General features: G+C 33.2%; 2 protein-coding genes across 2 annotated transcripts; both read right to left on the bottom strand.

Annotated features, from left to right (window-relative positions):
* Positions 1 to 2226: 2226 nt before the first annotated feature.
* Positions 2227 to 4881, bottom strand: LOC123676626 (sorting nexin-6). Its single transcript, XM_045612701.1, has 8 exons — positions 4721 to 4881; positions 4383 to 4613; positions 4209 to 4330; positions 3829 to 4157; positions 3655 to 3770; positions 2999 to 3181; positions 2662 to 2771; positions 2227 to 2525 (listed from the first exon to the last, which is right to left on the bottom strand). The coding sequence occupies exons 1-8, from the start codon at positions 4721 to 4723 to the stop codon at positions 2432 to 2434; spliced, it is 1188 nt and encodes a 395-aa protein (XP_045468657.1). The 5' UTR covers positions 4724 to 4881; the 3' UTR covers positions 2227 to 2431.
* Positions 4882 to 5276: 395 nt separating this feature from the next.
* Positions 5277 to 6171, bottom strand: LOC123676627 (transmembrane emp24 domain-containing protein eca). The gene is made up of 3 exons (XM_045612702.1): positions 5952 to 6171; positions 5529 to 5896; positions 5277 to 5471 (listed from the first exon to the last, which is right to left on the bottom strand). The coding sequence occupies exons 1-3, from the start codon at positions 6094 to 6096 to the stop codon at positions 5322 to 5324; spliced, it is 663 nt and encodes a 220-aa protein (XP_045468658.1). The 5' UTR covers positions 6097 to 6171; the 3' UTR covers positions 5277 to 5321.
* Positions 6172 to 12693: the final 6522 nt, after the last annotated feature.

Genomic DNA, 12693 nt, shown 5'->3' with positions numbered 1-12693 from the left:
TAAGGATTCACATCGTTATGATGAATCAGTATCATCTAACAAAGTAAAAACGAAATGGAAATTTGAAAAATAGGAAAATCTGAACCAGATCCTTTCCATTTTTCCTTTCGCCTTTAATTCTATTTCAATGTCAAACTGACATCTGATTCGAACATATTTCTATGGGTATCTATGTTCACTACTTTTTAGGTTATATTTAAAAGTGACGTCTCGTACATCCATAGAAAAAGGCGAAATATTCATTCGTTACTTGGGCACAGAACTCAAATAAAATTTTCATAAAAATGTTACAGCGTGTACCAAAAACATTTAAATAGCCAAACATATGTTTTTTAAATTTTCTGATTGCATGAAATGAATGAATCAAAGTTTTTTCGAAGCTTCATAAGATCATAATTGCGGACTCTAATGGATGCTGAAATAAATGAGATAATTCATTGATAGACACCTAAACTCCAAAACTATTGGGCGGATTTGTCCAATCAACGACAACTTAACAACATAAAATGATGAAATTCCTACCATATTCCTAATAATTTTTGAATCTCGAAGTTCAGTTATTCCGTTTTTCTGTAATTCCTTTACAAACTTTCATGCAAATTTCGAGTAATTTGAAGGACAACGAATTAATAACCGAACATAATAGCCAATTAGAAATGCATGTTACAAAATTGGTCACCATACGCAAAACCAATCAAAAACTGCACTCGATTCTATCTCTGTTTTCAAAATGAATAAAAGAACGAAACAATAGATTTCCGGATATCTGAACGAACGATGCTGACATTGAGAATACTACACTTTATTATCCATTCTCAAGGTCCCTTTTAATTGTATTTCGTAACGATAAATTTTTTTTTTGATTCGATCTGTATTTAATGTCCGCAATGTTGGACGTATACCTATGTGTGCTTTCAACTGTTAGACTTTCAGGAGCCGTCACTTACAGGTTGTTTCGCAAGACTACTGACAGAATTCAATCTTATATTTAAATTAGATCATAAGAAAAATTTCTGCGTCAGCCTTCCAGAAAATTGTGAAAACTGTTGGCCTGAAATTTTGTAAAATCAAATGCAAACCAAAAATTTCAGTTGCAATTTTGAATTTTTCGTAAGATTCGAAAATCCTCTTCTTATTAAACCTAAATTTAATTATTGCTTATTTTTTTATAATTTCACGACAAAAAATAGAACAGATTCAAATGAAATGTATATAGAAACTATCCCAACATAAAAATTGTTCTCTCTTCTTCAGAATTCCTTCAATTAACAAATTGTGGGATCTGAATCATGTGAGACGACAAAAGTAGGACCATGAATCATTTTAATTAGCAGCAAAGGCAGGAACTGGAGCATAAAAAGGTACAATTACAATTTCATTAAACAATTTATACCATTTGGTTGTTATCGGTTAAAGAAATTGGTCATTGTGCTATGACCCAAGCATGTCTGTTAAATACCAATTTACTTGCAACAAAGAGTATTTGCACGGATTGAAGAACTGAAAACGCACAATACTTATCATTGCAAGATTTTGGTCCTTCGAGCCGGATTTCAATATTTTCTTAATATCTTCCATAGTTGAAATGACAAAATTGACAATTTGGATGCGACATTTTCTAGCCCACTTGAATTTTTCGCTTTGAAAATTGATTAAAATTTGAAATATTTCTCTACCAACGATCTTTCACGAGTTTCGAATTTTGTATGCCATCAATGCCATCTACAATTTGAGATTAGAATGATAATGAAGATTTCTTTATCAGGAAATGTTGGTGAAGGGGATTCTTTGTCTGGGTATTTTTAGGGGTTTCGTGAAATATCGATTTTTTTTAGCATTGAATAAAGTATTATTCATTCAATGGGATGTATGTACATCTCATTTCAGGAAAACGTTCAAACATTGACACAATTTCGATGGTTATATGCTCTAGGACTATCGAAAACGAAACGCTTAACATTCCCAATAAGTTCTATCTTATAATTTTTTAACACGTATTTACATTTTCTCATATTAGATAAAGAGATACCGAATTGAAAAAATTATGTCGCACTTTCAATAGAAGTACAAAGTATCGACTCTCCTTTGATAACACACTATTCAAACGACCTTTGACTCTACAAATGGTGTTAAAGACCTCAAATTATCGTTATAATCGCGAGAACAAGCCATTAAAGGGTAGATACCAGCATGTCACTTCCAGACAACATGAAAAATAGACAAAAATAACTTGAAAATATCTTTTAATCAAATGTAAACAACATACAATATAATATAGGGCTCATATAATATTTACATAATATATATCAATTTTGTATAATCGAAACAAGAAAATAATAGCCAATTAAGAGTTTCAATATGATCCGGAATGTATATATAATGGTATAAAATAATATTTGAATACAAATAGTAAAATGATAATCTTTTAAATTTATGATAATTCCTTCAGGTAGGCCACAGACTTCCTCAGCTGATCTTGCTGCGTCCTAGCATGCTTTATTTCTAGCTCGGCTAATTCAATAAGGCTGAAAAAAATAATGAACAAATATTTTCTCATTAGTTGGCTCACTAAAAATATTACTTAGTCAACTTCTCAAGCAGAGCAAAGGACTAAAGATACTCAGTGCAATAGGCAAAATGAAATGATTGTCGAATACAAACCTTTTCCTGAAAGCATGGAGCCTTCTGGTTTTAAAATCAAGCAATTCTTCTTTGGCTTGGGCAGAAATAGCTTCAAACTGTTCACATGCAGCAGATTGGGCCGTCTCAGCCTAAAAAAGCACAAAAACAATAAGATGTATACTTTAGCAGCACACAGAGAAACATTTAATATAGATAATTAGTGCTGAAAGTGCTATGTTTTTATTACAAACCTCTTGAACTTCCGGTGCCTTATGTAAGCATTAAAAAAAATATTTAAAAAATTAAAAAAAAAAATAAATTTAAAAAAAAGTACAGAAGTGTGTTGAATATACAGAGAGAAAATTCCTTAACTTACAGCATGTATATCTTTATTTTTATGCCTTGCTTTTTCCAAAGTTCTGTTAGCATTCTCGTAGTTTGCTAAACATTTCAGTCTCCTAACAAGCAAGGCTCTTGCAGCTTGACTGTCTCTCATATAATACCTAAGAGTGTCGGCAAGTTTGAGATCCTGATCACATGCTACCCTGCTCTCTAATTTCTGTGGAGTGGAAAAAAAATTCTTTACAATATATGATTTACGCTTCCGACAATGTAATATTTGGTTTACTTTTTCACCCTTCGCCAAAAGTTATTATTATTATTAGAATCATTATAATTTTTAGTTTCCTCATTTTGTTGTATATGTTTTTCATATTTTCCTAACTTTCTTTTCTAATTCATGTTTTTCGTATTTTAATTAATGTTCTTGTTTTTAGTTTTTAAAATTCATGGATTACAAAAGCTGAAAGGATTATACCTCAAAAGATTTTAAATGAGATATGATCGAGGTGAGTGTGAATTTTCAGATTCTAAAAACTGAGAAAATTTTTGGGTGTGTTGGAAATGAGCGGTGTTGAACTTCACCATTGAATCTCATAGATCTTTAAACAGGTTGCCTATATCATTAAATTCTTTTATAGTTACTGAATTATCATTTTTAGAGCAAATAATCAAATGGATTAGTTCACTTACTCTGACTTTTTCAAAAGTATCAGCTGATTTTGCAAGTTGTTTATCTAGAGGACCAGGATCAACATTGGCTAATTGCATTAATCCTCCAGAAATTTTGATGAAACTATCAGCTAATTCTAAAAAAAAAAATCAAGCCGTCAAAATAAAGAATGGAAGACATTGAATATTTCTCACCCTTATGTTTTTCAGTCATTCTATCAGTACGAGTTGTAGCTTCTTTGAGCTGATTATAATACTCTGTCAATGAATTCATCTGTTGTTCAAAAAAGTCATTTACATCCCTTACAGTCGCATTGAGGTAATATTGATCTGTAGTAGTACCAATTGATTTAACTAAACCTCCAAGTTGCTGAAGTTTTCCCTTAGGTCTTGCACAAAGGTCTTGGTCATACTCAAGAAAAACATGTAGATGACGATCTTCTCTGAACACAGAATGACTAGCCAAACGAGTTAGAAATACTTCATGCATGGCTACAGTCTTTTTAAATGTTGCCAGATACTCTCTGAAAAGCTTTAAATTAGTCAAGGGATAAAAAATGAAAGAACAGACTAACGCTTCTAGCTCTTGTTTCATTTTGGTAAACTCTTCCTTTGTCATTGTACCCTCACCTTCACCAAGACGCTGTAATTTTTCCCTGGAAGCGTCAAAATTTGGACGGGGTGGTGGAGGTGGTATCTAGAGGAAAAAATTGATTACACCGTATATATTCCCATAGCAGGGTTCTTACAATATATCCTGCATATGTTTGTTGTTCCTCATATCTATCATGGAGCCAAATGAACTCTTCATGTTGACGCACTACTAAGAACTCGTTTTTTTGGAAAGCTTTCATTGTTGTTCTTGTGTGAACTGTGAATTTTACTTTATCTTTTTCACTAAGGGCATCGGATATATCGACCAGTAAACTGTTATCTGTTAAAGGAACGTTATTTCCTTCTTCGGATAATTGTTTGTCCGCCTAAAATTGAGTTAATAGTTTCTTATTAGATCTTATTTGGGAGTAATTAACGCCCCTTGCAGATTTATCAATTTTTGGGGTGTTATTTCAATAGAAAATCGACTTACCATGTTAGGTATCGATTAATCAAGTTTCCAACTAACAATAAGCGGTTTTGTTAAATTAAAAATTGTATAAACAAATAGAAAAATTGGGGTTTACTTTAATAAATTATGAACAATAGCATAGAATATACAAATCATCTACGTGTCCATAGAAATTTTGATAGGAGATATAACCTATAATTCGAAAATTGATCTTTTATTGTCCATTGCTTTTGTTAATAACCAGTTCAGATAATAGGCAAAATTTTGATTTTACTTATAAGATTTATAAAACGCTCATATATTATGACGATAAATGTTTATTTCATTGATTTAATTTTACATTAGTATATCACACAGTAGTAAATTATTGAATTCAATTAATTAAAGAAAATTGTAACACTTCTCTCAACCAGACTCCACTTTGGAAATTAATACTGTCCCAATATTAATATTTTTTAAAAATTATTACGAAAATTTCAAGAATAATGAGAACTTACAGTGATTTTTACTATGAATTTTTATCAATTAAGTAAGTAGATACAGGGGTTTTGAATAATGGAATTGAATAAGATCCTGATTAAAATTGTAAAGATCTAATAAAAAAATAATCATAAATAACAAATCAAACTAATTTCTTGGCTTCGAAGAAACTCTTGAGATGTCTCATTTGCCAGGCACCCATCACTAATAAGACAGCAGTTTGGATAAGAGACCACCATAATACACGAGAGTTTGTACTTTCACTAGTTTGTCTGAATCGTTCTTCACGATACTGAAAAAAAGGTTAAATTATGAATAAGTCAACATAGATGTCGATATAACCCCTTACTCTCTGATAGTTCTGTTCTTTTGTGATTTGTTCAATCTGATCTAGGAGCTGTCTGATCCTTAACTGTAGCTCAGATAGTTTTTCTTTTTGTACAACTTCACCATAGTTAACAGCATGTTCACCAACTTGGATATCGAGATGTACTCTTAACTGGGAGCCACTGAACCAGGCTGTGCTGTTGGAGTACATACAGATGACGTGTTCACCATGAGAATGGGACGTGAAGGAGATCTTACCCTCCGAACTGTACACCCTAGATAAAAGGATCTTATCGTCAGCATCTCTTACTTCTACATGCATACCAATTCCTGGGGAAGAGGGCATATATCCTCCGCTTCTAGGGTCATAAAGTTCCACTTTATAGTTAACTGAAATGAATTTAAAAGTCAGGATTGGTCTGGATTACTATTTTCGTCACCATACCTATTACGTTGGTTTCATCTGGTATATCTTCGATAAAACATTTTCGTTCCGTTTCGCCTATATGGAAATAAAGAGCGTTGCAGCAATTTAGCAAACCTAATAGAACAACCGTACCGAAGAGTATATTTGGATATATCCAGCCCATTTTCCCGTATACTATCTACTTTTTGGTTGACAGATTGTTCGGTTCTCACAACCTAAACATTTCAATCATTCAGTCGACGTCATCCTTTCTTGACGTTTAGTGATCATAGAATGATAAGAATCAAAGAGTAAAATAGTACACGTCAACCTCAACGGCAACCTAATATGATTTAATGGTGTATTTATAGTTGCAGCGGTTTGGTACAATTTTAAACGGTGTATAGTTTTTCCTGTTCATGAACAAATTTCCTTGAAATCTTGCAATTATTATCATTTTCAGTCGAAGGACCGTGAAATCTTTCGCGTAAAATGGGATGAAGTCTATTATTGTCTCATCAACAACAAAGGTTACGTAGCAATAAATTGAAATGTTAAACTAATTATTGAAGATGTTTCTGAATTCGTACACGCAAAGCTGGTATCTTAATCGGTTTCTTGAACCTTCAAGTTGATGTTATAACTATTGTCTTACATGATAAATCTTTATCTTCATCTAAATATCAGGTGTTGTACTTGAAACTGGAATGATTGAGAGCCTGAATTACCATTAATATCATACCGAATGAAGTAGGAAGTTATTTATCATAAGAAGGAAGAATTTTATTTTTTTTCCTTCAACGAAAGTTAATTATTCCATTAGAATCATTGAAATATCACGAATTTTTAATTTTCGGATTTTGTTGTATAACGTTTTACGATTTTAATTGATACGTTGATTTTCAGCCTTTAAAATTCGTAGATTGTAACTGAAGCTGAAATTATTAAAAATATACCTTATCAGATTTTAAATGAGATGTAATTGAGGTGATTCACTGTTTCAATTTTAAGATTTTTAGGTAGGTTGAAAACAATCTAAATCGTTTTGATAAGTTTACCTTGGCTGTTGAAAAGTAGGCGTCAAGTAGGCATAATTACTTTCTGCTACACTTCAGATTCTAACTGAAAATTCTCATTTAAAATGTGGTAGTCGCTACTAGTTGACATTATCTACTCCTACATTGTCTTTGAAATTAATTTATTTTAAGATTGAATTTAATACCTATACTGCAACTAAAAATAACAACAAAAATTTGCCCTTTTCTTATTTATATGTGGATACTTTCATTTTATACGAATGATCAAACTTGAATAAGGAATCTCCGCAAGTTCGAACATCCAAAACCGTCAGAGATTTTAATGGTAGGTTGAAAAAAATGTAGGAAAACTTCAATTATATTTATTGGGCACAAAAAAAGTGGATATCCATTTGAATATTTATCGAAAAACATAGCAATCAAAGAGGTAAAATTCATAGAGGGCGCCAAAATTCAATTTTTCGAACGAGGTTTCAGTGATGTCACGTATGACGTCACATATGAACGACCAAGAGGAAAAAATTATCCAATAGTTCCGTGTTTACAGATCCGATCTAGTGTGATATTATTCGTTATTTTGCAGAGCAGTATATATCGATACTATTCACAAACCTCATGCACCACGAGTAAACAAGTTTAGCTCCCATTTTTAGTGCGCCCTACTTTCATTCAAATCAACAATACTCCCACGATCCATTCGAAAAAAAAGTGATTTGCAAATAGCCATAAGGATGTACTTAAACACGCTCGTATTCACCTATTATTTAACATCTACTTCAGAAGACAAATCGTTGCACGTAAGAACAAACGATTAGACATCGCCTCTCGGATTGAACCCGTTTTTCTGTGACCCTTTCCTGACACTCGATGGCCTTGGAACCATCGACGCTCCACATTTTATCACAGCGCACCTCGCGGTGTCATAGAAAAATCTTGTGCACGTCCTGGGGCAATATCGATGTAAGGCGGACCAAACATTCACTTGTTTTCCATTGTTTTCTGACTGGTACATTTGAGGAAGAGAGATGCAAGACTCGACTTTTAGACCCTTCACCCAATCGTTGAAATCCGGTTCGAATGGAACCATAGAGATCGGGAAGGGTAGGTTTGGGTGTTTCTTCACGCCATTCTGTGGTAGAACAGTTTGGAATCTATCTAATCTCTGGAAACGTCAAGATTTAGGAGCAGAGAGGAGTTGGAATTTTTGAATTTTACGTCAGAAATGGTCTCAACCATCGAAATATAATATAACCATAGAAATTCAAGAAGGATATCGAAAAAAACTTATATTTTGGTGACAACATATCTCCAAAAGATAGTGAACACGCGAAAAAAGCTTTTTTGGTGTACCGGTCTAAAGACTAGACGCAAGGTTTGTTCCTTCAAAGATTCACAACTTTCAGTGCGAAGGTTGAAATGATCTATGTGCGAAAAATATGAATTGTCTGAAGGTGTTTACAATTGTCCATCCTACATTAACTGTTGGTGCTCAATTCTCTTCTGTTTTCAAATTAACTTCAGGGTAGGATTGATCTTAATAATTGATATCCATCAGATGATTTATTAGCACCGTTGACTTTCTATATTTCACAAGAGAACTATTAACTATTGTTCCCTAATTCGACATTTGATAATTAATCACAAAATTGGCATTATAGACAAGATATGCCCATTCTTGTACTAATCTATTCTTCTTTGGTTTATGCAAGTAACATAGAACGTGGGTTTTCTTCTGCTGAGAAGAAAATTTGAATATATTAACAAAATTAGGCCAACTTCAACACAATTTATGAATGAAAACTTATAAACTAGCCACTTCTTGGCTCGTTTTTGACTTTTGAGCTCGAGGAAGAATATCAATGCTTCCTGTACTCATATTATAAATAACAATACCCAATTCTGAGTTATCAGTTCTTCTTCTTCATTTGTTTTGTCCTAGTAAATATTCATCTGAAATACTGACGCAATTAATTAAATCGATACATAGGTAATAGTTATAGTGCTGAATGAAGTCACAATAAATATTAATTCGATGTCTCATCATCAATTCGAAATATCCAAGGTGCATTCCACAACAGAAATAAACGAAGCTGTTACACCAACCATACAAATCGATGAGTTTCTATGACTGAATACGTCACAGATCTCGCACCTCTTCACACGTGACCATAGAAGATTAGGTCATGAAGGTTAGCGGAATGTACAAATCGACCAAAAATTTAGATTTTCGTGTTTCTAGTGGATTTTCTACGTTGTTCCAACGAAATTGAATCGAATTATTCATTAATCTAGCAGAGGAGTCGATAAACAAACTACAGGGTTTATAAATATTCATTCTGCATTATAAATTTGTTCGAGGTAACAACGAAGATGCTTTTTATCACTTATTCGACCCTGAAAAGATGTTTCCACGATGTAATTTAGGTGATTTTTTTTCCTATCATAGAGACGAAACAGAAGAGAGGATGTATAACAGAATTCAACGACTAAAAATAATTTTTGTGTAAAAATCATTTTATTTACACTAGTGTCGTTTTTCTACCAGAAACAAGGCAAATACAAAGAGTTTTCCAATAAGAGGATTCATTTTGAATACGCTCTATTAGTGATGACGTCACACACCGCCATTTTTGGTTCTCCTGTCAGTGTTCGGAATCCAAACAAACAAATTGTCATTCAAATTAGTACGTTGTCTTTGAAGAAATTGGTTTGTTTTAATAAATAAGATTATTTAAGGAACGATTTTAGTATTAATTGATAGATAGAAGGCACGAGATTAATGCTAGTAAGTTCGAACTTGAAGTTCAACTAATAAACACGGCTTTTTACAAAATCTGGGGAATGATACTTGATTCAAACTTACCGGTATTAACCTCGTTCCTTCTGTCTATCAATTAATATTGGAATCGTTCCCCAAATACTCTTATTTATGAAAATAATCCAATTCCTTCAACGACACCGTACTAATTTGAATGACAATTTATTTGTTTGGATTCCGAACACTTACAGGAGAACCAAAAATGACGGTGTGTGACGTCACACTAATGCTGCATATTCCATTGCTTAAAATGGAACGATACACGCTTCAATAACACATTTAAATTGTTAAAATTCGCCACGAAATGGTGAAAATTTTGCAATATGGTGCTGCAACCGTAGCCGTGGCAGCCATTCATAGATTTACTTTAAAATATGCTCGTTTTTTTAATATCAGAATTAAACTTCTTATTGGAAAACCCTTAATTACGAGTTGGCCAAGTTGTAAACGTAACGAATTTTTGGACTTTTCAGATAATTAAGCAAATTTCATAATCACCTGGCATCGAATGTGTTCTCTTCTATTTTCACATAGATTACAATCATCCTTCAATACAAATTCGAAACTCGAAATAAATATGAGCTGTAAAGATGATGGATTATTGTGAATTTCTATTAAAGCATCATGTGTTAATCAATATTGAAAAGCATGGCTCGCTAGAACGATTGAATTGTCAGTAAAAAAAATAAGGTATCATTATTCCAATCGATTATTGCCGGTGAATGCTGACTAATTAAAGATTTGTCTCAATTGAACGTCGAGTTCTTAACTCCTGACATTGGCAATAAATCATTCCGTGAATTCATCTTTCCGGAATTTACGTTAAAAAGGAATCTGTGTATGTCTGCCCGGATGTTGCCTCAACTGTGGTTTGGTTCATAGAAATCAACATTGTTGTTTTATCAATAGATTTGATGAAAACACGAAATTTCAGGAAAATTTGATTTGATAAACTGGAATTTTCAAAAAATGTTTGGATAATATTCTGGAGGCTGCCAATTCTTCATAAGACAAGGTAGGGACTTGAAACTTCAACATGTCATAGATCACAGTCAGATCTATAAAAAACGTTTTTATTTGATAGGGCTGTGACCAATATTTCAGGAGATATAACGATTAGATAGATAGATAGATAGATTAACTTTATTTGATCCATTATATCTTACAGATGTGAATCACGTTACAACAACAAATTCAAAAAAAAAAACCTATAACCTACTATTTAACTTTGAGCTACAACCTATCCTAAAAATCCTTAACACTATTATTGTGTATAAATACAATTTTTACGGTTTTTTTCCAAATTTCGAGTTCTAAATTTTCTTAAACTAGGAGGTCTACGAACAATCGATGAGCGGTGTTAGAATGAATGGTCTCCAAACTAAACATTTCACTCAAATCTTCAATACCTAGACTTCTTTTTACTTTTGCTTGGCAACACTGTGTCTCAAACATACTCAAACAAATCATGAACCACCAACTGATGTACAACAAGTAAATTAGTGAATAATCGATTAAAATCGAAGATAAAACACTTTATATACGGAGACTTCAACGATCAGTTAGGATAGATGTCCCTATCTTTGGAAACCTCAACGATCGGTTAGCCAATAAATTTATTTTTGCAACATAGAAAAAATCGTGAGATAACGAAGTTTTTTTCGAGTCAATTAGACCTTTCTACCAACAAGGAAATAGGAGGTACAATCCATTTCGATGAAATCATTGCATGATTACCCGAGGTATAAGTCTGTTCTATCAAATTACATCTTAATAATAACGAATTTGATAGTGATAATGATGTCGAAATGGATCAAATTGCTCAGAGAAAGACACGAAAAAAAATATACGGAGATCGTAATAAGACGATGATAACTGTCTGTTTAAGATAACAATGAATTGGTCGATAGATTTGGTGTTGAGACAGATCGAGTTGTTATATAAAACAAAAGGAGTTACATGACTGATTTAAATAGGTACATAATTCTGAAAGGAACTGATACAGGGTGTTGAAGGTGCTTCAAATTGGAACCCATTAGCATAAGTATAAAAGCTGAAATTATTTATGTAAAGGGTGTTTTTTTTAGAGCTATAGAAGTTTAAATTGCAATAAAACAACGATGGATTATTCGATTGACATAAATTTTATTTATCCGCAAGATAATCTTGTGGCATTATATTTCAAATGTGATTTCTGGCATATGAGCGCCACGGCTGGCTCGGATGTAGTCCAATCTGGACGTCCAATTTTCGATGACTTTTTCCAACATTTGTGGCCGTATATCGGCAATTACACGGCGAATGTTGTCTTCCAAATGGTCAAGGGTTTGTGGCTTATCCGCATAGAGCAATGACTTTACATAGCCCCACAGAAAGTAGTCTAGCGGTGTTAAATAACAAGATCTTGGAGGCCAATTCTCAGGTCCAAAACGTGAAATTAGGCGGTCACCAATACAAAAATCGATTGTGGCACGAGCTGTGTGACATGTTGCGCCGTCTTGTTGGAACCACAGCTCCTGGACGTCATGGTTGTTCAATTCAGGAATGAAAAAGTTAGTAATCATGGCTCTATACCGATCACCATTGACTGTAACGTTCTGGCCATCATCGTTTTTGAAGAAGTACGGACCAATGATTCCACCAGCTCATAAAGCGCACCAAACAGTCAGTTTTTCTGGATGTAACGGTGTTTCGACATACATTTGGGGATTAGCTTCACTCCAAATGCGGCAGTTTTGTTTGTTGACGTAGCCATTCAACCAGAAGTGCGCTTTATCGCTAAACAAAATAAAATGGACGTAGTGCGCGATACGTATTCCGCACAGAACCATTATTTTCGAAATAAAATTGCACTATTTGCAAGCGTTGTTCAGGCGTGAATCTATTCATGATGAATTGCCAAACCAAACTGAGAATAAATCACCTA

The sequence above is a fragment of the Harmonia axyridis genome, chromosome 3 (genome assembly GCF_914767665.1).
Source record: "Harmonia axyridis chromosome 3, icHarAxyr1.1, whole genome shotgun sequence".
Taxonomy (NCBI): Eukaryota; Metazoa; Arthropoda; class Insecta; order Coleoptera; family Coccinellidae; genus Harmonia; species Harmonia axyridis.
This window is presented reverse-complemented; position numbering and strand designations above follow the sequence as displayed.

What these genes read in the sequence shown, in the direction of transcription:
- LOC123676626 (XM_045612701.1), bottom strand. An exon ending in ATGAAACAAGAGCTAGAAGC is followed by an intron (nt 4,158 to 4,208) that starts GTTAGTCTGTTC and finishes AAAGCTTTTCAG; the next exon opens with AGAGTATCTGGCAACATTTA. An exon ending in CTCCATGCTTTCAGGAAAAG is followed by an intron (nt 2,526 to 2,661) that starts GTTTGTATTCGA and finishes TATTTTTTTCAG; the next exon opens with CCTTATTGAATTAGCCGAGC.
- LOC123676627 (XM_045612702.1), bottom strand. Translation starts at nt 6,096, where the DNA reads ATGGGCTGGATATATCCAAATATACTCTTCGGTACGGTTGTTCTATTA. An exon ending in AGATGAAACCAACGTAATAG is followed by an intron (nt 5,897 to 5,951) that starts GTATGGTGACGA and finishes AATTCATTTCAG; the next exon opens with TTAACTATAAAGTGGAACTT. An exon ending in AAGAACAGAACTATCAGAGA is followed by an intron (nt 5,472 to 5,528) that starts GTAAGGGGTTAT and finishes CCTTTTTTTCAG; the next exon opens with TATCGTGAAGAACGATTCAG.